This window comes from Mastigoproctus giganteus, chromosome 14 (assembly GCF_048544385.1).
Source record: "Mastigoproctus giganteus isolate SK-2022 chromosome 14, ASM4854438v1, whole genome shotgun sequence".
Lineage (NCBI taxonomy): Eukaryota > Metazoa > Arthropoda > Arachnida > Uropygi > Thelyphonidae > Mastigoproctus > Mastigoproctus giganteus.
In genome coordinates this window covers 97,786,826-97,812,826 of record NC_143588.1, presented here as the reverse complement: position 1 = coordinate 97,812,826, position 26,001 = coordinate 97,786,826, and the positions used below count along the sequence as shown (strand labels likewise).

At 33.1% G+C, this 26,001-nt stretch overlaps 1 protein-coding gene across 3 annotated transcripts in view; it reads right to left on the bottom strand.

Annotated features, from left to right (window-relative positions):
• Window positions 1-7,653: 7,653 nt before the first annotated feature.
• LOC150075419 (ubiquitin carboxyl-terminal hydrolase MINDY-1-like) overlaps window positions 7,654-26,001 on the bottom strand; it is a 105,148-nt gene continuing 86,800 nt past the window's right edge. Inside the window, exons 10-12 of one of the 3 annotated variants that reach the window (XR_016547919.1) lie at window positions 23,386-23,443; window positions 21,183-21,216; window positions 7,654-7,967 (exon numbers count right to left, since the gene is read on the bottom strand). Coding sequence is in view for 2 of the 3 variants with exons in the window: in XM_090389160.1 (XP_090245286.1) it covers window positions 23,429-23,443 (15 nt within the window). In the remaining variant the exon portion in view is untranslated. Of the gene's footprint in view, window positions 7,968-21,106; window positions 21,217-23,076; window positions 23,444-26,001 lie in introns of those variants that run through there. The other 2 variants (XM_090389160.1, XM_090389159.1) reach the window with 2 other exon arrangements.

The window sequence follows — 26,001 nt, the reverse complement described above, 5'->3', positions numbered from 1 at the left end:
GAGATCACTGCCATAAGTGCAGTACCTCGGCACTTATGGCAGTGATCACTACCCGCACAATATTAGCCATATGGGGCTTGGCATTGTCTTGATGGAGAAACCACCTCGCACCGGAAAGTTCGGTCACAAAGAAATATGATAGTCCTACCAAGACACTCATTACCATACATTTCATTCATCTCTTTAACTGTTTCTGATGCATTTAAGCCCCATCTGACACAATAACGAATCACATATTGTTGTTCAATCTCTATGCCCATAATACTTGCTTCAAAACGATCGTCAGTGAAAAGCGGCTAAAAAAACTCTTTATGCAAAACTAACTCAACAAGTACTGGCATGCGCACAGTCTGCTCAGTAGCAACAAGAGAGAGCTACTCTAGCGGCAGTTATGGAAAGTATGCACGATAAACAAAATCTTCCACTAGTCCACAAATTAAATGATCATCCCTTGTATAAGGCAATGATCAGGCCACATCTTGAGTACTGCACAGTTGTGGAGGCATCGTAAGAAGAATGTAGAACTGCTGGAATGACTACAGAGAAGAGAAACAAGATTGATGAAGGGAACAAATTGGTACTCTTACCAAAAAAAAAGCTTCAGCTCTTCAGCGTCTAGAGACAAGGCACCTGCAAAGTGATCTGATTGAGATTGTGATTGTGATTGTAATTGGGTTTTAGGAGCATCAGTGACTAAAGTCACATTGCTCCGTGTATACTGTGTGTAAATTACCTGTTTTGTGGTCAATTTTCTTTGCTGGACGAAAAACCAGAGTTCCTGGAAGGAAAAAACATACTGTCCTCTCCTGAGACCAACTGAGCAAGTTGTGAAAAAGGCATATAAAGATTCCCCATGCCATTGATGGGAATTTAACTCAGGTCTTTTGCACCTGGTGTGCGAGGACCGCGATTCTACCAACTGTGCTATCCACTAGAGCCTGATTGAAGAGGAAGGACGGTTGCACAACAGACGTGCAGAATTTAGCCATTAGGTGGTGGATTGCTGGAACAAACGTCTATGCTGTTTTAAAAGTTGATAGCTTAAATAAAAATTCAAGGAAGAATTAAACAAACTATTGGAGTGTTTTTTTTTTCTGTTGCTATATAAGATTGCTTTCTTGTATCAATTGCCACTACTAATGCTAATAAAGAAAAATGCGACTGCTGAACTGAACATCATCCCTTTGGACACCTTCGTTGACTCTTTTTAGAAACTTGCAGAATGGCATAAGCGCATTCAATCAGGTGATTACTTCGAATAAATATAAAACTAGTTTTGAGCTCCTTCACTTTGTGCTATTTTTATTGCACATCCAGGAACTTTATTGCCACACTTGGTATACAGGGTGATTCACTACCAGTGCGACAAACTTTCAGGAGGTGAAGGGGGCACAAAGACGAATCGGAATCACATAGCATTGCAGGGTCCTAAATGCCTTCGTCATGCGGTAGAGGACGTTGAACGGGAGGTCGCGTGAACAGCGATCCCGCTGGAAGTCAGCATTTGCGAACCGATTCCCGAGGCAGTAGGATGGGCGAGTATTCAAACGTTGAACTGGCCGACATGCACCTCGCGTATGGAGCTGCGGACTGTAACGGGCGCGCCGCTCTGCGCTTGTACTAGGAACGTTTCCCGCACAGGCGTGCTCCTCATCATACGATTTTCGCACATGTGCACAGAAGGTTACTTGAGACTGGTTGTTTCACGAGAGGTACCATGAATCGAGAGCGAACGACGAGGACGCCAGAGAATGAGGAGAATGTCCTACGTCTTGCAGAAGGCAATCCGAGTACGAGTACTCGAGCGATAGGCCAACGATTAGGTATTTCCCAATCCACTGTATGGAGGATACTGTCAACAAACCAAATGAGTTCATACCATCTGCAACGCGTCCAATCATTGGAGCCTGCGGATTATCCACTCCGGAGGACTTTTGCTACTTGGTTTCTTCAACAGACACGGTTCGCAAATGCTGACTTCCAGCGGGATCGCTGTTCACGCGACCTCCCGTTCAACGTCTTCTATCGCATGACGAAGGCATTTTGGACTCTGCAATGCTATGTGATTCCGATTCGTCTTTGTGCCCCCCCTACACCTCCTGCAAGTTTGTCGCACTGGTAGTGAATCATCCTGTATAGGCATCACACAGTGAAATGACGTACAGACAGGACCACCTACCTAATACTTAATCAAGCCTGTATGGGTTCACAAAATGGCTTTAATGTTATAAGTTGCGTGAGTACATCTGCAGATAGGGATTGTCATTCTATCTGTAGCTCATCCCATGTTGCATTGGAGAACAGCATATCTACACATCTGATTGTTGTTGTAGGGTTTTAGGCACATCAGTGATTAGGCCATATTGTGTCATGTATAATGTGTGTTTGCCAATAGCAGTGGTTATAATCACCCTCTTCCTCCTCCCCACACCAGGTGGAAAATGCCAACGTTCAAACCCCATCAATGAAGTGAGGAAATGTTATGGGCTTTTTTTTTTTTTTTTTTTCATTCCGTGGCTGAGTTAGCCAGTCTGAGGAGTGGACAGCAGTTCCCTAGCCTGGAAACCGGTTTCTCTTCCAGCAAAACATTATTTGTACTGATATTACAAACTCGATCCTTTGCCCCAATAGATTTATTGGTTATAAAAGAAATATGTTGTTCACTGAATTTCTTTGAAAAAAATTAAAACAGATATGCGTACAGAAATTATAAAAAAATAAATGTTCGCATTAACAATACTGACCTGTGAGTTTCGTTTGGTAAGAACAGGCCTTCACATCATATTTAGTTAAATCTCCTTGCAACTTTGGATCTTTATACCTAAAATAAGCTTATACAATAAATATAAATTAGGTGTTTACCCTCTTTTTCATTGTCACAGGGTTTGTAGAACTATATTAGCATTAGCAAAGGCACATGATGCAAGAAAGCAAGCTTATATAGCATTAGCCAAACCCCCCCCCCATATTTCACCCATCCACTCGCTCCAAATGTTTGTCAAGTTCCGCCTTGAATTTGTTTAAGCTATCAAATTCTACAAAGAGAAATGGACGTTTGTTCCAGCAATCAATCACCCACTGGCTAAAGGCAAACTTCCACACATCTATCCTACAACAGTCTTTCCTCAATTTGAATTTATGCCCTCTCAGGCAATTTTTCTGAGCAAGAGGAAGAATCCCATCAGCATTGAGCATGCTTAAACCATTCAAGGCTTTATACACCTCAATCAGATCACCTCGCAGGTGCCTAGTCTCCGGACACTGTAATTTGGAAAACTTAAGCCTTTCTTCGTAAGAGCAACCCATTGTTCTATTCACTAATCTTATTGCCCTTCTCTGTACTCGTTCCAATAGCTCTACATCCTTTTTAAAATGCCTCCAGACCTATATAGAGTACTCAAGGTATGGTCTGACCATTGCTTTATACAAGGGGATAATCACCTCCTTATCCCTGCTAGAAACATTCCTGTATATCATTGACAAGACACCATGAGCTACCCTTGCAGACCGTCTGCACTACTAAGAAAACTTCATATCTGCCTCCACAATTACCCCCAGGTCCTTTTCATTCTCTAGTTGACAGAGTTGATACGTTACTCTGGGATTACTGCTACCCATATGTAGTACTTTACATTTGTCAATGTTAAACTTCATTTTCCACCTCTCAGCCCATCTGCTCAACTTTTATAGATCCTCTTGCAGCAGTGTACTGTCATTAGTGTCATTAACAACCCTGCCAACCTTTGTATTGTCTGAAAACTTGGACAAGCCTGATATACCATCATCAATATCATTTATAAATACAGAAAACAACAATGGACCCAACACTGAACCCTGACGGACTCCACTAATAATATTAGTCCTTGATAAGCAGTGTCCATTGATTACCACTCTGTCTTCTCCCCCTCAACCATCCCTTTATCCATAGCAGCAATTTGCCTCCAATGCCACACTGCTCCAATTTGTGCAGCAGTCTTCCACATGCAACAGTATCGAAGGCTTTTCTAAGATCCACATATATGGTATCAAAGTTATTCTTTGAATCCAGTTCCTTTGTGACTACATCATAGTATCCAATCATATTAGTCAGACAAGACTTCCCCTTAACAAAACCATGCTGTGTCTGAGCTATAACTGGTCTTGTCTAGATGATCCTGCAATGCTTCTTTAATCATTACCTCCATTAATTTCCCCAGAACAGGTATTAAACTAACAGGTCTGTAATTGTCTCTCCCCCCCCCCTTGATCCTCCTTTGTGGATTGGGGTCACATTTGCACATCTCCAGTCCATAGGTACTTTCCCCGAGTCCAAAGCTTTCATAATTATGGCTAAGGGTTTGCTTACATCCTTTGCCACCTCCTTTAATATAAATGGTCAGATTCCATCCATTCCAGGTGCCTTTCTTGTGTTTATCTTCAACAATTTCTCCTCCACTTGACTCTTAGTTATTATATTATCTAGCTTACTGCCAGAGTTCAATACACCTCTGGCATTCCCCTCCCTGAATAACTCATGTGTGAATGTCGATGCACAATATTCATTTAATTTGTTAGCTACCTGAGCAGGATCATAAATAGTTGAACCATTGATATCAAGTGGACCAATCTCATTCATCCCGTTCCTTCTTAAGTTTACATAAGTAAAGAACTCTTTGCTGTTTTTCTTTGCATCCTTTGCCAAAGATTTCTTATAATCTGCCTTCGCCTGCCTAACCTCCTTTGTAACTTGGTTACACACCAGCTTATATCTATCATAGGCTTCTGTGTCACATGTTAATTTATATGTATCCCATGCATTTTTCTTCTGTCACATGTCTAATTAGTTCATCTGATATCCATTTAGGCCTAAATCTTGAACAATATTTCTTTGTTGGCATGAAAAGCCTAGTAGAATAGCATCCAAAATTAATTATTTGAATGCTTCCCATTTTGAATTTGCTGTTGGTTCCACCGTATAGAATTTAAATACTGTCTCAGACCACTGTGGTCACCTTTACAAAAGCAAAAACCCTTCCCTTTACCCTTGATGGTAGTTACCTTTTTGAGTAAATCCCACTTCAGCACACTGTGATCGCTGCCACCTAGTGATTCCTTTATCTGCAGATTCTTTATGCATGAAGAATCACTACTGATAATCAGATCAAGAGTATTACTCCCTCTAGTTTCCTCCCAAACATGCTGCTGTAGAAAACGATCATCCAATAAATGCACAAAAGCCTTGCTAGTGTGTGAGTGACCAAACCACAAATTCCAGTTAATATCCGGGAATAAAATCCCCCTTTATAAGACACTAATTTACTGGCCCACTCTATTTCTCTACACAAATGCTGATTATACTCATCAGATTCATTAGGCCTATAACACGCACCCTCCTTTTTCCTTTCCCAGTGGTTATGTCACACCAAACAGATTCAACATTCCATTGTCCACTAACATCAATTGGATGCACTTTCTTAGATTTTTTGTTTCTTAGTTAGCAGCATAACCCCTCCTCCCTTCCTATCTTTTCTGTACACATTGCACTCCCCAAATTCCAGTTCTGCACTGCTTATGTCTGTGACACCATGGTCTCTGATATGCCAACAATATCTGCCTTTGATGTCTTGACTAGCACTTCAAGCTCATCGAATTTATTAACTATACTCCTAGCATTGGTGTACATTCACCTGTGTCTACTCTTAGTTAGCCTAACACAGCCCATGTATTTACTTGTTCCCCTATGACTCCCAGCAGTACTGGAAATTCCCATTGCCTTGCTTTCCAGGCTGCTGCTCAATTGCATTTCAATAGAAGTATTGCAAGAATCACTTTTACCTCTGCCAGCGGCTACTGTTAATCTATTAGTTCTTGTACCCCCCCCCCCAAGCTAGCAGTTTTTCAACCCACCTAACTCTGCCTCGATAGCATCAACAAATATTCGCACCCTTTCTATTTAAGTGTATCCCATCCGTGTAGAAGCAATCTCTCCTGTTAACAAGCACAGACCAGGCTGAGAAAAATTCTACCCCTTGAGCCTTGCACAATCTCTCAAGGGCCGACCAAATTGATCGACAAGGCTCTCATCATATACTCCTATCGTGTCAGGACAGAATTGCAGACACTTTCAAAATCAACCCTAACTCACGGCTTTTTTTTCAGCCTTGTCTTGTACCTTTCTAATACTTTGATATACATTTGTTCTAAGGATCGTTCTTTGCTACAATTTTCTAGGCCTTGAGAAGGATGAATAAATCAGACATTATTGTGAATAGCTGTTTCCTAATGCTATCCATTTTTGCAGAACCTGCATTAATTCATTTCAGAAGTCTCCAGAGTGGCTGCAGTTCTTCCAAATTATCCTTGTCAATTTCAAATCCAGCCATTCTGCAAACTTAGCTATTTTCCATCATGCTTTAACACATTAGTTCTTATAAATATAATTATTAACTTGTTGCAGTTGCTTTTGCACCAAAGCAAAACATGAGATTATCTTGTTTTGCTTTGGTATAAGAAGCAATCACATTTTCTTGGCATTTTCCACTCACACCAAATTGTTCCAACATGTTTAATCTTTCCTACGAAGTGTACAAGTTTTTCAAGGTCATTTCATGTTTCACATATTTCATTTTATGTATGAATTACCTCGAAATCTTCCAGTAAATGTTGCCATCTCTTACCTGTTTTAAGAAACTACTGCCATCCACTTCCTTGTATGAGAGAAACCACAGAAGGAAATGAATGGCAGCACAAAACACAGCTTTTAAAATCACAGGAGACCACACCTATGTCACCATTGTCCAATTTGTGCTTACAAAAGCAAAACTTTTTTTTGGATCCAGTCAATGAAATCAAGTGATTCATAGATGCAAAGATATTACCTGCATCAAAAAAGTATTTTTTTAAGATTTTTTTTTTTGATTTTGGCAATTTCACTCTGTATAACCAAACAAAAGTCAAAATAAAAACAAAACACTCAAAACCACAGTAGAATAGCTGTTAGCAAGAAACTCAACCCGGGGTCTACAAAATTCCACCAAACTTGCTGCTGAAAGAGTTAAGCAGCTAGGTTTAAATAAGGCACAACACGACTTTCCTACGAGTAAAATAGCACAACAAAATATACTTTGTGACGTGTCTGCAGACTGAGTGCTGCTTAACAGTTGTTACATATGGGCACCAAAAAGTTTTGTCAGCTGATTTTTCTTTTTTTTTTTTTTTTTTCCTTATTCATGGCATACAAAATGATATAAACAGTATACACTGGGACTTACTACAGTTAAGTTCAAAAGTGGCTGTCTTATGTTCATTTTTTGAGCAAATTATTTTTTTATGAGACCAAAACACAAAGAAACTGTATAATATTTATTTATATCCAGTACACTACAGTGCTTGAATTTTTTTTATTTTTTTATTTTTTTACACATGTAGGTGAAGGCATATGCAAACAATACCTGATACTTAACAGATGAAGCCAAGTTTCTAATGATGCATTTCTTTCAAAAGTTCACAGAAGAAAATGCAAGAAAATCCAAGTCACTAGTGTTTAATGGTGCTATTAAACCAGATTTCATCAGAAAATATCAAAATTCATAAATTTTTCTTCAGCAACTAGTAATAAAAATTTTTTCTACAAAATATGTGCAAAGCTTGTATTGTCAATAAATTTCAGGGTAGTATGAACTGCACTGATAAATATCTATATAAATTATATTTTGATATTTCATATCTAATCTTTCAGAATTCATATACAAAGTACAGTGTCATAATTATCAATATGTATTATATAGCTATTATGAGATGTATTAAAGTATATTTACACAGTACTCTGCTTTTAGATGTCCCTCCTAGTCTTACCAGTTACCAATAATTTGAGTTGAAGAGAGAAACATGAAAAAATTTTGGAACTTTAAAAATTCAATCTCTCCATTTGCATCATTTGTTTTGAGTAGTCACATTGAGTTTTTCTCCCTGACATATGTTTCATGGAACTGCAAATACACAGAAGAACAAATACAACTGTGATCCTGGTCAATATAGTCACACTTTGTACATGATAACATGTAAATGTATACAGAGCTTTATTTTATTTAGCAAAGGCACGAGAAGTATATTAGTACATCAAAAACTTTAAATTAAAAATATTTAGACATCTAGTGGCAACGTGTACAAGTTAATAAGTTTCCGACTTCATTAAGAAAACAAAAAACTATATTACACTTAATACAAAAAAATCTTGTGCTGACAAGAGAATCTGGTTTCACAGAAAGGGAATGCAAGTATGGAAAAATATTAAAGTAAATTAAAGTAAAAAAATTCTTTTTGGATATTGTGAAAGTAAACAATTTAAGTAATAAAACATTTTATGCATTAAATAATTACCCTAGCTTAAAAATTCACAAATTATAAGATACAAATGTGACACAGAACAGAAGCTGATAAAAAAAAATAAAATAAATGGAATTTTGAAGATGGGATAACACTATTCTCTAATTTTTTTACAAGCTATATTAAAAACAAATATTTAAAGCTTATAAAATTTATAACATATACTTTCAACACAAGATATTGGCAATACCACATGGATAATGTGGAATTTCAATGGGTTTTTTTTCTCTGATTTTTTATGGCACGGAGTTAACAACTACTGACAATAAACTTGTCACTTTGTCAGATCAAATTTTCTCCATTAATTCATCAGGTAGAGACTAGTACATATACAAATACAAACAATATTATATATCAAACTCACTAGATTTTATTGTGATATTGTTTACATCTTCATTATGCTAATCCTGGAAAAGAAGTGTAAAAAAATGAAAGATGTAAATTAGCTTCTTATAAACTGACCAAATTGACTCCCCAAATTGTGACATCAATTTCATGAATTTTGTTACATTGATAATGTAAAATAGGAAATCTGACTTGAAGTGGTAGTGTTACTGTCATTAGCAGTAATAAAGAACACAGATGTAAGTAGACAGAGGATACATCCTACATCCTCTGAACGGTGGGCAAAACAGATGACAATGGAGAATTCATAATTGATCAATGATGTACAATTACATTTTTAAAATCTGCTTAACATCACACAGTTCAATAATCAAAGTTAACCATGACCGTATTTTAAGAAATCCCAAGCAATTCTTACAAATACAATAACATCTCATATAACTTATACTTTATTATATAAGAATGATGAAATATATTTCTGCCTGCTACTGTTAACAAGTTAAGCATTATTCACTTTTATTTGTATTCAAATAAAGTGAATGATGAGCAACAAAAGCAAGTGCTTTCAGTTCTAATAAAAAAATTTTTTCTGCCAGTTTGGAAGTGATGTTTAAAAACTTGCATGCCTGAAATTGTTGTAAATACTGTCAAATGAATGAATATTGTATATATTTCTTGCTGTAGAATATTTCAATTGAAAGGGGTGAGGGAAGAAAAAAATTCATTAAAAACACTTCTATAAGTTTCCCATATTTCAAGTGGCACCTAAAAAGTTTTAAAAATGCCACAGTTTATACTCAAAGTTGCTATACACAGCTGATGGTGATGTTAAAAATAAATAACTGCTCAATTTAACCTTTGAAAAAAAAAGAAAAAAAAAAAAACCTTCAAGGAAAAATCCTCTTCCATTCATATACTATAAAGAAGAGGTTCTCAAATCATTTCATATTTTCATAGCAAATCAAAAACACAGGAATTTGCATTCCACCAGTGAAAATCTAGAGAACACAAGAGGATTATGACAGTTTGAATTATTAAAAAAAAAAAAAAAGTTTAAGTTAACTTTAAATTTATATTACTTAAATTTTTAATGTAAAAGATGGTCTTGTTTCATTAAAAATAACTCACATCCAGAGTCAGACAATTTTAAATTCGGTTCTGCATTTGATTTTAAATCTCATTTCATGCAAATATGACATACTGTAAGACATTAAAATTTAAAAAATCTTTTCAAAATAATTGTATACTTATTTCTTCTTTATAAAAAAAAAAAAAAAAAAAAAAAAAAAAATTACACAAATTTTATTTCTTGAATTTATTCTAAAGTTCACCGCTATGCAAGAAATTTTATCCCTAATCTTTCTGGTGTGTTCACACATCACACTTTGCATTAACTTCATAACACAGTTTAAGAACCCTGATACAGACAATAGTGTTCAAGATTAATATTACTGAAGTATATATTTTGAGAATGCAAATTCTAAAGAATTTTTAATCATAGGCTTACAAAATTAGGCAAAGCAAATGAAAAAAATGATAGCACTAATAGAAAATTATCTGAAGGTAGAAACCACAATCAAATCAACACTATATCATATCCTTAGCTGAAGAAAAAGTTATTTATATTAAACATTATGAGGTTGACTCTGGAAGAAAAAAATTAACAATCCGATCACACAAATCTACAACTGAATTTAAGTTTGCACTGCTGATTTTGCATTTTTATATCTATATATATTTCTGCAATTATATCATACACTTCATGAAAAGCACACAAATCACATTGCAAATACATATATAATAAAATATTAACATGATAATATAATTCATGTTTATTTTCTATAAATACTATTTCAAGCTGATTAAAATATATGAACTATACATATTTATCTGTTTCCTTATAACTTCAGAGAATTTTATAGCATAATTATATTGCATGGCAGTGTAAAAGCTAGAAAACTAAAAACCAGTCTAAAATAATTACTGCTCCTGTTCAGTGAGAGTCCATCTATCCAATATATTATAACGTAATATATGCCAGCTAAATAAATATTAGGTTTAACTGCTAATTGAAAATTACTGATATCTGCATTTAAAGAAATTCCCTGTATCCTAACTACCCTACAATTTTTAACTCACCAGTTTTCATCCTATGTTTTTATTTATATGCAGGCAATGATCAGTTAACATCAAGATTACATTTGTGGAAAACATACTACTAATGCTAAACAATAAGACATGACATATTAAGTGGATATTTTAATAGAAATTAACTAAAATAGCTGAGTTATGTTCTGGAACATTAATACTACTCTCTATACAAACCTTTAAAAAAATGAAAACTATAATACAATTTAATGAGTAAAGTTATACCAAATAATTAAGGAAAGTAAATGTATAAATAATCTGTGAGAAACAAATATTTACAGTAAAATAATAACAAAAAAAACCCTTCACATTTAACGGCAGACAACATAGGTTAAGTAAGTCAAGGGATGTGAAGAGCCAAATGGTGTAGGTTACAGAATGAAGATTCTATGGTTTAAGTTATAGAAATGATATTGAACTGAGTGACTGGCAAATTGTTAACATACTGGCTAGGGGATAAAAACAGGATTAGTTGCAGCTTCATTATCATACAATGGAATTATAGAACCATATACTTCAATGTGAACTAGTCTTTTCTTAGATGAGATTTGTAGCTTTCTCAGATGGTTTCAAGGTAATAAACTGAATTTTAATTTGTTTCAGCTGCTTCTTTTTTAATGTTATGTTATAAATGGTGTTGTCTAATTTCTTCTGGTGTCTTTCTCATCATCGTCACTGACACTAAAAATTATTGCCAAGCCACTTTCTTCCTCTCAGTAAACAGGTCCCTGTAGCAGGCTATGGCAACTTGAGTTATCTTTGTTTGGGTCCGTTTTGTGGATCATGTTCATTTCCATTATCTGGAGAAATTTCTAACTAGATAAAAATTTTCCCATGGCACTTCCTTGGTATTCTTACTTCTCACACCTACTTGTGCTGTTTCAATTCACTTAAGCTTTCAGTAGATAAATATCTGCTATGAGGTTGGAGGTCCTCCATGGCAGATGTTAGCACAATACAATAAATACTAGCTGCCACTTGTTTAGAGGTCAGGGCTAAATTCTCACAGTGACTGGAGGAATATTTAAAGTCAGTTGAGGCTGTAATTAGCCAATCTCAGGTGAAGGAAGAGGAGATTAGGATTTTTCCACAGTGAGTTATTTTAGGTTTCTCAGCCCAAACATCATGCAAATCAGTTCACCAAAATCTCCAGATTCAATACCTTTCCAGTTCAGCCCTGTTGATTACTGTTGCATACTCTTGAATGGCTGCAGGTACATTAATGTTGTCTCAAAATTGCCAAAGTCATGGATGAATTCTGCCCATATCTTGCACCATGCAGCATTCATAAATCGCAATGTTATCAGTGGTGCTAGAGCTGTTATACGTTTTCCAAAACTGCCAAATGGTAGGTTGGTTTTGCCCATCTATTGCCCTTTTCAATTTAGAGAATACTTTAGCACAGGCAATAGCTCTTGAATACAACAACAATCCCCTGGTTCACAGGTCTAAGTAAAGAAATTGTGTCAATGACATGAACATAAAATTTACGTTTTAGCAACAATTACAGAGATTAAGCAGGTTTGCTGGGTACATTATTTAAAATGAGTATTTTAAATGCAAGGTTTTCTCTTACATAATACTTTTTCAGTGCTGGAATAGCAAGATAAGTAATCCATTCTTGGCCTTTATGACCCAAACCTTTATTATTACTACATTATGTAATGGGTAGGTGGGTCTTTGTGTAGCTTTTCTGAATCCTTGGATGCTCTGAATAGTAGACAAGGTGTACAATTCAACTTGTAAACATCCTCATTGTTTCCAGTTCACAGCAGAATCAGCCTATCTCTAGCAACAACCATAAATCCAGGTGCCAATTAAGGACTGAGCTGTATGGCCTGTAAGCCTTTCACTCCTGCTCATTCTGGAGAGAAAGGATTTTTTCCTTATCTTTTTACTAGCACTATCAGAACCAGAATTATCAGCAGTACACTTAAAACCCATAACTGTAATGGAAGATTACAAATTTACTATAAGTTATGCATAAGTAATTTACTTAAGTATAAGTTAGCATTGACCAACTTTCACACTGGGTTTTTCTGGAGTATGTTTGTACCAAGCTGCCTACAAATAAGTTATAAACACATCACACATTGTCAGTGGTCACTAGTACATGTTTGGTAAATAGTATACTGGATGTTTGGTATATTATTTACTTACCCCTAAACAAGCATTACACCAGAATCATGAAAGAAATAAGCTAAATCCTAGTTCATATGCAAGATGGTGGTATACTGTGCATGGAGAATATTAATAAGAAATGTTTATTGGAGTTCTACATTCAATTGTGCAAATCTTCATTGCACAACTGAATGTAGTTATTCCACCATGGATAAACATGCAGCTCAAACAACTTTGATATTTGTGCAGCTTACAAGTGATCAAAAAATTTTTCATAAATGATGTTAAGCCAAATGAGCACAAAAAAAAAAGTAACAATGTAATTTGTCAACAAAATGAAAATGATGCATGATTGATAAGTGATCATTGCCCATTTCAAATTTAAGAAAACAAAGCACTGATTATGGCAAAGTGAGTTGTAATCTTAATTATTTTCAAGCTTCACAGAGTTGCTCAAAATCAGAATAATGCTAAGGTAGAGTCAGAAACAGATACCTAAACCAATAAAGTCAAATGAATAATCTGGCTCATTCAGAATCAAATAACCTATAACTGGCATAGAATATAAATTACATTTAATAATCTTTAAGCTGCATTCTACTTATAATTTTTCTAATAACATTTAAACTATAACAAATCATATGGGGAAGAAGAGATAAAATATTACAAAGAATATGTAAAGAACATGGAATGAATCTGGAAATAGTTCTTGAAGCATTTTGTTTCTATATGCATCTGCATCGATGAACTGAAATTATTTCAGTTCATCGATGCAGATGCACATAGAAAAAAGAAATGTGGCCAAAAACAAAAAGAACACAAGCATCATTCAAAATGATGCTTGTGTTCTTTTAGTTTCTTCAGTTGTTTCTTTAGTTGTGTTCTTCAAAATTATTTAGAAGGGCCACTGTCATTATTAAAAAGAATGTGGTAGAGACATATTAGTCCACGGGGAAAATAAACTACCCATAATCTCCTGCAAATGTTAAATGGCATACAATAGCATGTATTTATCAGTGTTGTTTTTGATTTGTATTCATTGACAAAAATGGTTACATTTTTTTTTTTTACTTTTTAACTGAAAAAAAATCTTAAGTACCTGATATATAAATACTTGCAACTATCATCACTTTCATAACAATAATTTAATGCAGTTTCCAAACATACTTTTCATGACCTTTTCCAACAAAACAAGATTGATGACTTTTCTGTGATCCCCTACTGGTCACATACACTTCGAGAATAAACTTTGGCATGCCCTCCTCCCCTTTCCTGGGAATCATGAGCAGCTTTGCCAATTCTAAAAATGATATGATTTTTATGGATGTTATGGAAAAAATGTATGGACAACCAAACTTTTTAACAAACACATTCTTCTGTAACATTAAGATGGCTCAGTGACAAATTCCATAAAGTTTAATGGCAAAAAAAAAAAAAAAAAACACAAAATAAAAAATATCATATAGAAACTAAGCAGATACCTAATTGCATGCACAAATTTAAGCAGTGGACATCATCCAAAACAGACATGTCAATAGTGTAGGAAGTCTAGAAGTAGGTAGAAAATAGTGAGGTCTAAGATTCAATCATGCACAATGTGCATGGTAAAGTGTCCAAGCATAAACAATCAAACAAGTCTACCATAACATGTATTTATCGCTGTTTTGTTTTTGATTTGCATCCATTAAAAAAAAAAAATGGTTATAATTTTTTCAAAAATTAGTCAAAATGAGAATACTCTTTCTTATATAACATGAAAACATGGTTGGTTTGTTTGGTCGGTCAGGTGGTTGATTGCTGGAACAAATGTCCATCCGTTGTTGTAGAAGTTGACAGCTTAAATAAATTCAAGGCAGAACTAGACAAACATTTGGAGTGAATGGATGGGTGAAATGGGAAGGATTTTTTTTTTTTTTTTTTTTTTTTTGTTGGCTGATGTTATATAAGCTTGCTTTCTTGCATGATAGATAATTTTCATTAATAGAATGATAATTTTTAAATGATGTAGTTTTAAGTACTTTATGGACCAAGTCTAGCTGTATTTTCAAGGATTCTCTATAAATTTAGAGACAGTTGGAATACTCTGTTCACAATTTTCCATTAAGGTAATGGAATAATTAAATGAAATTATCTTTGCACCATTAAAAAAAAAAAACTCATCTTGCATATCATAGCATTTGATTCCTGATGTAGCCATAAGAGCCAGTTCAAATAACATCAGCCATAGTTAAAAAGTTAAAAATATTTGCAAAAGTTTTCATGAAATGCAAAGTCAAAAATGAGAAGGCACTGTGGCTATTATTAAAAAGAAATGAACACTGTACTGAGATAGAAAAAAAAAATGTTTATTTGATGGATGGTGCTGAATAAATGAGGTAAGGAAAATTAAAAGAGAATGAAGAAATGGCTTCAATACAGTACTTATGTAGGATTAAGGCTTATCACTCATGAGAAAGTGATAACAGTAGACATGTAGGGAATATGCTCAAAACATGAGGTATCATTGAAAAAGTTTTGCAACTTGATTACAAATAGAGTAGTTACAAACATTTAATATTTTATGGAGTATGTATGTAAATATGCAATTTGTATAGATGGGAGCATGAAAACTGATTTTAAAACTGGAGAGAAGGCTGTGCCTATCAACATTTTTGTCCAATTCTAGTTCACAAAAACTGAATTTTTCTGGGATTCAGAAGTTAATGAAATTGAATCAAATGATACATAAATAGATGTACATGATAGTATTACATCAAAAAAGAAGTAATGAGATTTTGTTATAAAACTCATTTAATTTTTGACAATAATTTCGCTCTAATACTGGAAAAATGTTAAAATAAGAACAAATTAATATTGTAAAGAATTTATGCATAAAGTTTTCAAAATTTCATGAAGAATCACCACAGAGCTAGTCAGTAGTAGTAAACTTACTACTGAGGACTCAGACATGTTTGGGAACCCGCTCCTGAAAGGATTAAATATATGAATAATCCTGAAGCAAATTTAAGGGACAAAGCTTGATACTACAGAACATTATTGTGCAGATAGAGCAGTGCCTCATTTTTGTATGTAGCAATGAGCAAAGTGTGTTTGCTACAAAGAGTAGAAAACTCAGTTTTGCTTAATGCTACAAACAAAATGAGGCTTTGCCCTGCCTATACAATATATGAATAATATAGCCATTTCTGTATGTAATTTATGCAAAAAAAAGTATTTTTCAACTATTAGTACTTAATGAAAAAAAATTTTTCCCCTTTAAGCAACAGAGTAATTGAGATCTCAAAACTAGAGCTTAGATTTGTTATCAAATTTCTGTGACTATAAGAAAAAATGCATTCACGAACATATGAATGTGTATACGGAACATAGTCCTCAACGTACCATAATAATCAGATGGTACAACAAATTTAAATTTGGCTGGAAAGCTATAAGATGATCCAAGGTATGGAGGACCATCTGACACTCAACATTGAAACACTTGCTGCTATAGAAATATTAATAAATGAAATGTATAAAGGTTTCATATTATCCAGGAATATAGATATCTATTGGTAGCATTGAAGAGAACATTCCAGAGCATTTACAAGTGTCAAACGTGGCTGCAAAATGGAACTCACAAAACTTAACAATGTGCCTATTCATAAGTGTGGAGTTAGTCAGCATGCCTTTAAAGGATGTCATTATGAATGGCTAAATGCCTACCCACAGCCCAGATTTAGCCCTTGGTGACTAGTATCTGTTCAAAAAATTTGTGGGAACAAATTTTCTTATAATGCAGTTGAGGCAACTGTTATTGCCTATTCTGAGGAACAAGTTTCAAAATTTAATTTAACAGGACTTAAACAACATTATATTGAAAAATAACTGAAAAAAGTATCTTTTTTCAATACCAGATTTGCAAATCTTTTTGAACACCCCTTGTACATTATTGGTGGAGTTCTGGTCTGTTATGATATGTGGTTTTAACAAAATTAAGCAGAGCAAAGATAATGATAATGACAATGATAAGAACCCAAAAATAGGGTAGCTGAAACACAGGAGCAGAACAGATAGTCAAGTTAGATAATCTGTAAGAATGGTAAGTTTCTATGAATTATATAACTACTTGGAGTGCTAAATGAGAGATAAATGGAATTTATGATCATAAAAAGTTAAGTATGAAGGAATACAGAAACAACTATTCAGCTATATCTGGTAGTAATGCAAGTTACAGATTTAATTTAATTTAATCTGGATTTTGCTTTTAGGCTACTAAATTTCACAACAGTCACAGTCATTTATTTAGATAATCAAATAAAAGTTATGGGTTGAATATAAAGACATAACTCGGGTAAGAAGAGGTCAGATAAGGTATATGAACTGAGTATGAAGAAGACTGTATAAACAAATAATCAAGATGTACACAATAAGTTAGAGTTGGTTTGAACTTGAACACCATGTAGCATTGGCATGCCACATATAAACAACTGTATACCAAGCTGTATCTTGAGGAGATTTGAATCCAGACATTTAGGTGACAAGTAATATATCCACAAGCTTACACTTCAGCATTTCCTTATATTATTTACAGATATGCAAGGCAGGGCTATAGATAAGGCATTCTCCTTTTTTGCATATCTGCCTATTTCTTCAATTGTTTTTTATATTATCTACAGACCTGTTTGCTATGCAGTTCTGTACATCATATTAAAAAAAAAAGAAATAGGCAGATATGCAATAAAAAATTGAAGAAAGAGGCAGATCTGAATAGAAAATATAAAAAAAGAATTGAAATATGTAGAAATGTGAAAAAGAGAAGCCACTGCACAAAGTGAGACCGAGGGTAAAATGAGAACAGCAAAGAATTTTGAACTGAGAAAGCCAAATCTTTATAGATCTGAAGTTGTGACAAGGTTAGGATTTCTGTAAAAGAGGATATCAACAATCCCAAGGTTAGAAATTTGGATTGCTACTGTAGCTCTGTTCATGAGACATTTAAATTTTTTTTTTATTTGTTTATATTTATATTTTGTATAGCCTCTTTTATCTCTCTCACATGTGTTGTGTGAGAAGAGATAAAAAGAATTGAAAGATATGCCATCTTTTTCAACTATTAAAATAACAGTATCTAAAACTTGCACGAAATAACTGATCAAATTACATCACACAGTTTTTTTTTTTTTTTTTTTTTTTGCTTGATTTATAATTTGAAAAATCTGGCACAAACACCTATTATCATGAGATATATCTACATTCAAAATATTTAAATAAATATGAGCTGTTGAGTTCTGAATTATATACGATACAAGTAGTTCAAAAATATTTATAATTTTTAATTATCATTTTTAAGTTAATTATTACATTAATTAGTTATATACCACTTAAATAGATAAATGCATTGGTTACACACATGGTATCATCAAAAATTTCATAGTGAAATGCTTATTCTCACTATTAAAATTATTATAAAATTTCTAAAATAAAATTGCCGTTATCACTTTTGCATATTTATTAATACTCCCCCCTCCCCAATGTATTCTAACCTGTTTGTTCAAGTTCAAAATTCATTATTCTGGACAAACTGATGATATCAATTAACCCTTCCACATTTAAATAGTCACTGCCTCAATCTTAAAATAGCTTGCTACATTTTGTCTGCCCAAAGATTAAACAGTTATGTTAAAAAAGCTAGGTACATCTACAACTACACTTTCCTTCCTTCAGACAAAATTACTCTGGATAGCTTCTGATATCAAACAAAATGATATTTCTTTAAGGACATAAAAATTGTGAACAGCCTGAGCTTAGCTAGAATGAATTAAGTCAAGGTAAACAGTTTTCTTACAGATTGAAATGACACATATTAATAGGTGACACAGTCACACAAAGTATACCAAAGGTGAGAAGGCGGAGAGTAATTGAGGATAGATTTCTAAAGGTTTAAAATATGAACAACTAAGCTGCCTTCTAACTCCACAATTTAAACCGCCAATCCCTAATGCATAATAATTAAATGATATTTTAATAGCTTTTTTTGTAGTAGACAAAATTTCCTGTCTTAATATGGTAGTTGCATTTATAAAAAGATAACTGCAGAAATACAACCATAAACCATCATCTGGCATACAAAAGTTTCAAAAATTAGTGGCTTGGTTACATCCTAAAAATGAATGTTTTTATCTTAGCTGAAATTATACCAACAATTCCAACATGTGTGGGTGCTTTCTGGAACTTTATCAGGGGGATCACTATGAGCGGACCACTGAGTAGGACAGCCTTGGGTGATGGAGAATGTTGCTTGGTATACACAGTGAAATTACCAATTAACAAAAGATAACCTATTTAAAACAACTGCTGATTTAACATCATGAGTAAAAGTCAAACTAACTCAAATTGAGAAATGCGAGCAGTTCATTGAAATAGAACTTGTATATGAAATTATTAATGATAATCAATTAAAGATCAAACCTTAGTTTCAAGCTCAAACAGTGTTTTCCATTCATCCAGGGCTGATGGTTACACAACAGTTCAAAAATGCAGCGGTTACAACATGCTCACTTTGGACTCAAGATGTAGACTGCTCCAATATCACCAGTGTATTCTCCACTATCCATTTAATACAACAGTCATGCCTTGATGTAAAATAAAAAAAATAAAAAAAAGAGGAATCTTGATCTAAAACTTTCTAAATATCTCCTCTAACCTTTGGTACTGTTCATGTTACTGCCTTTTTAGGAGATTTGGATTTCCTGAACAATCACTGTGCAGCAGAATCGCCATTTTTTTTTTCTTGGATAAATACTGAATAAAAATGTTAGTATGCTGTTGCTGTCCTCTCCTCCACAATTCTGCAATTGTTCCTTAAATACTACCTTAATGTCACGTCCTAAGTACCCAAGTCTCATTTTCAAAACTTAAAGTATACTATAATTTAATCTAATGCTGGCAAACCTTTTCTAGCCTGCATGCTAAAAATAAGCTGAAACAAAAATATACCAATTTTCATGTGCCATAGAGGGAAAAAAAAAAATAATAAAAAAAAAAAAAAAAACTGATAAAATTATTCAATAGTCTTTACTGATATAATAAAATGGTAACAATGCTTTAAAGCTTCTAATGAGAATTTTGTTGCTGTGTAATTTTGTACTCAATTACACTTATAGTTTGAACCACTAGATGTGACTGATAAGACCATATAACAAATTTATCCTGAAAGAATACTTCATAGGTTTGCCATCACTAGTTTAATCACTGCATTTATCTTTTGATGAAGTAAAGTCAGCTACATTATGGATTTTTGTCTTATATAATACACACTAATGACCAGCATGAAGATTTTAATATACATTCAATTATTAACCAATAACTTTTTTGTTGACTATATATACATTTAACAAAAAGAATGCAAAACAGAATTACATTTATTTGTTTCAAATGAAAACAACCAAATATAGCAAACAATTTTCTTTATTATGTTTATATTATTTATATACTAAACTTAAGCACACTTTTAGGAACTTCATGTCAACTAAAATTTGAAACTTCTGATTTTTTGTTAAACTTTTTTTTTTTTTTTTTAAATCTTCAGTTCCAAAACTACAATAGTCGATTAACAATAGCCCACCATAAAAATATTTATATGCATATTATGAGTACTTCAAGGCAAACCTGCCACAAAATTTTAGCATACATAGAATGAAACTGCCATTATAGTATTAAGCAAAACCAATTTATTATTAAAAACTGCCACATTTTCAATCACTACCTGAAGCAAAAATAAATAAGGTAACCATACTCACTTTACGAATATGAAGGTTTTCACTTCCTGCTTTGTCCAAATAATATGCACAGAGCAGGAAGAACATTGCTACTTTTTATTATATCAGTAAAGACTATTTACTGATTTTACTAATTTATTAAAAATAAATAACACTAAATAAATATTAATAAAACAAAAAAGAATTAAAATTATCCTACCTATATCCTTGAAATTCTAATGTTAAATTCTGTTATTCATCAATAATACTACACTAATTAATCCATAATCTCCATCCATATTTCTATTTATCATCCTATCATTAAAATTATTCAATTAAATGCATTAGGGACATTTATATATGATAAAGATGGATTGGAGGTGGTTTTTAAATCAATTTTAATTTTCTTATCACTTAAAGAGAAACTATTCTTCAGATTAGTAGAAGACATGTTATTTACAAAAATACCTGTGAATGAGGAAGAGGTCTGAAACCAGAACAGCTGGAAATTGGAAACACATAAAAAAGAGAAATAAAAAGAAATAATTAGCAGAACATACATATGAATGTTCTAATGCATTTAATTTAAATAATTTCAAAATAATGGAAGAGGAAAACAATTTCATCAAAATGAAAATTAAGGAAGCTATACAATTTGGTAATTTAATAATAGGATGATAAATGAAAACATGGGAAGGGATACCGAAATATATTTGGTAACAGAATTCAACATTAAAATTGCAAAAACATAGTTCAGAAAAATATTTTAAAAATTATTTAATTTTTTATTTTATTATTTATTTATTTTTAGGGAGGAAATTCTAACCTTTAAAAATTAATGTTAACAGAATCAAACAACTAGTTTTTGGTGTTAGGGCTGAGGGTATGCTTCATCTGCCTGTTTCGTCATTGGAGGTCAATCTCTTATCACTCTGTTATGACAATCTATTCTCCCTTCCAATAGCTTGATAACCAGTTCATTATGGTCATTTAGATAAGTGATCAAAAAAATCATTTCTTTTGTAACAAGATGCTTTGTTAATAAAAGTAATTATGTAGGGTAACAAGCATTTTAACTTACAGTCAAGTTTAATCTGGTTTAACTGACTGAATGATGAATTGATTTTTTGAATATTAGAAAAGTATCTTCAACTGTAAATGTGTAATGATTAAATTTGTAACAAAACCCTTTGGCTATTATCTATAATTTTCACACATAAGACAGAGTACTTTCCATTAAAACTATAAATACTCATACCAGGAGTGTTTTCTTTCCCAAAAAGCTAGAGCAGATTCTCAAAATATTTAAACATAGATATATATCAAGAACTCACTGTTAATCAAATAAGAAATTCATAATCCTTTATTTGCTATCAACGTTTTTTATAACATGACTTTTACACTTATCACGGAAATTCTTGGCTTCAATACAAACAATATTCAACAAACATGCAGCTATATGAAAAAAACACCATGTTAGTTTAATATATTTTGAAGTGCATGTATAAGTAATTTTTAGACATTATTTTACAGGATTTTAATTTTAAATAGGGCATCTGCTTTGTTTCTGAAAACTTTTTATCCCCAGCATATAGATATATTTAAATTTTCAACTAAAGGAACCTACCTAATCTCTTACAATTACCTATCACACAATTACATAAAACAAAACAACACATTTACCTAAGGTTAACATTTTTACTTGGAAATAGAGAAGAAATTACTACGTTTATTACTTCTTTCAAAAAAGTGTAATATTAACAGAAAATATACTGTATAGTCAATTCTTCTGTTGAAAATGATAAACCATGATAAGTAGCATGATTATGCTATATGCTGATCTACTTTATAAAAATATTACTATGGATTAAATCCTGCAATTCTATTTGTAAACCAAATGGTGCAGTACTAAAGAAAGAATATTTGCAGTCCAACAATGATATAAACAATGAATGAGGTCGGCTGCAACTGCATTTCATTACGCTATCAAAGGTAAAGATACAGTATTCAAATATAGCTAACAGACCACCTTCAAACTTGAAGAAATAATTCCATAACTCAGAGCTGCTGAAACTGGCCTTTTTCTTTGTTTGTTTGTTTGTTTTTTATGGTTTACAAGCATTTTGTAAAGCTATATAAAAACAAAAATGGAAATCTTTATTAATCTGCACTAAACCATTGATTATTCTGATGATCCCAAAACTTATCATTAAATATACATTGCTGATTACTCTAGAATTATAACTTATTTACTATAAGTGGCCACTTTTAAAATGTACTCCTGCTGCTTACTATTCTGCATATCTTCATTTATACTACTTGCACAATACTATATATGAATATATATAGTATAAGGGACTTCACATATACATCCATTATGCTATTAGGAAATATTTTAGTTCTTAGTTTATTCCATGCTAGTTTCCAGTTTGGCAGTAACAAAGAAATCTGTTCAAATATAGGATTCAATCTGTTACAGTTAAAGGCTTGAAATACATGACAGGGCTTGAACAACTTCACTGCATTAATTGCAGTCCCTTTCTGTAATATAACTACCATTAAGATTTAACACAGAAAACCAAGTTCTAAAAATAAACAACTTCTTTTTCTTTTTATGCATTTTTACAGGTGCTTTTAAATCATATAGTTCAACAATTATATCACAAATCACCTATAGCTTCTCTTCTCCATCCAAACATTAAATTATTCTGCAGTCAGAGAATAACACACTGTAAAGAAAAAATAAAAAAATAAAATTAATCACAGCAGCAACATATTTTATTTGAAATTTTATAATAACTCAACTAATTTACAATGATGCAAAATTATTTTTGCCCAAATACTTCTGATTAAGGATAATGAAATCCAATAGGGATCCAAGACCTACCTGATAGTTTTTCTAAATAAATAAAAACCAACAACATTAAAGTGCCAAATTATATCAAAATAGTATTTATCAGCCTTTGACTAACTATTAATAAATAGTTATCCAGGATAAGGCATATTATTTATTTATTACATAATAAATAGTTATCCAGGATAAGTCATTTGCCAAATGACCTGTCATATCCCTCTACATTTAGTTCAGAATTTTCTTCAATTGTACTTAGTAAAAATAAGTACCATTTTTTCCTGAAGTGTTTCCTGAAATTCCCCTGAATCTTATAGTCCAATAGTATTACTAGGCATATGTAGTGATGTTTTCATCCTAGCCATGGCTAGAGAGTATGATCAAAATGTCTAGTGACCTTTTGAATAAGTCAAATCTTTTATGACCAGTTCATATCACACAAAACAGAGGCAACAAAAAGGATGGCTGCTGCATTAAACAAGGAGTTAAGTTGTCATTCCATGTCTTGGCCAACTGCAACTACTGGACAGAAATATTCATGCGTGAGGATTTGGCCAAATGGATGGAAGTACCAAATCATGATTTGGCACCAACAGGATGATGCAATCAACACTTTTCCGGTATACAAATGGGTGAAACATTTGTACAGCTTAATGAAAAATGAGCATTTCCAAATCTCCTAAGAAACAGAATTAACAATGGCCATTATGGCACTGAACATGATGGAATCTTTGTAGAAAATGAAAGTTCAGACCATAACATCAGTAATGACAAGTTATAGGAGTTCTACAATGATAAAAGCTTTCATTCTACATTGTTTACTAAGTAGTTATGAATTTATGTTTCAAATATATGCAATAAAATATTTTTTCCCAAAATTTACCTTCTAAATCATCATCATCAGCCATTTTCAATCTACTGCAGGATGAAGGCCTCTCCAGAAACTTTCTAATTCCTTCTGTTTTGTGCAATGGCCATCCATTGACTACTCACAAACTCATGAATTTGATCCGTCCATCTCCGTTGTTGTCTTCCAGGTTTTCTTCTAGCTCCTCTTGAGTACCATTCTGTTATTTTCTTAGTCCATCTGTCATCATTTCTTCAAGCTATGTGTCCTGCCTAAGACCATTTTAGTGCTTTAGTTTTGATAAGAATGTCCTTTACTTGAGTTTGCTGCCTAATAGATGTCTTCTTATCTAACAGGCTGATTCCCAATATAATTCGTTCCATTCTTCACTGTCTAGTTCTCAGCTTCTCTTCCATTCTTTTGGTGAGTGCTCAAGTTTCACTTCCATGAGTCATGGCGGGGAGTATACAGTGGTTTATTATTTTATGTTTCAGACAAATTGGGATATTGCTCCTCAGTATGTGATTATATTTCCTGAATGTTATCCATCCGAAATTTATTCTTCTCTTGACTTCCAGCCATTTATTATTCTTACAGTTAGTGCCTTGTCCCAGATGAGTATATAACTCCACCTTTTCAATTACTGCTCCTTCAATCATTATATCCCTTTCTGTGGCATACTTGTTCATCATTACTTTTGTTTCAGCCATATTCATCTTTAGTCCAAAATCCTTACTAACTCTGCATAACTGATTAAGATTTTCCTCGAATTCTTTGGGATTGTGGCTTATGACCACAATGTCATCTGCAAATCATAAATGGTTTAGGTACTCTCCATTCACATTGACGCCTTTCTGCACCAAGTCTAATCTTCTGAAAGCTTCTTCAAGGGCAGCAGTGAACAACTTCAGAGATATTTCTCCTTGTCAAACTCCTTTCTCAATTTAAAATTTGCTATCTGCTTTTTCTGTCTTTGTCTAGTCTAATAAAGGAGGTAGTAGCGTTCTCATATATTTTCTTCAAAATCATAATATATGGGGTATCTATGCCTTGTCTTTCTATTGCCCAAAACATTGCCTTATGCAGTATGGAGTCAAATAACTTTTCATAATCCACAAATGCCAGGCATAATGGTGTTTTATATTCATTTGCTTTCTCCATTAGCTCTGATATTACATGAAAGTGATCCATGGTAGAGAATCCTGTCCTAAAGCCAGCTTGCTCTTTCAGTTGATTCTCATCAAGTATTCTTTCTAATCTGTTAGTAATGACCCTTGTGAACAACTTGCTAAGAATAACAAGCTAATTGGTCTATAATTTCCAATTTCTGATTTATCTCCTTTCTTATGCAGCAAAACTATGATTGCATTATTCCACTTCTTAGGGGTCACATCTTTTCTAATGCATTTTGTGAAGAGTCTTGCCAGTTTTTGTGTCATATATGTCTCTTCCTCCCAATTTTAACAACTCTACAGTAACTTCATCTTCCCCCAGAGCTTTCTGATTCTTCATTTTCTTCAACGCATGTTCTACCTCATCAGGAAGGATATCGGGTATGTCATATGTGTTACTCATTTGCAAACCATTTT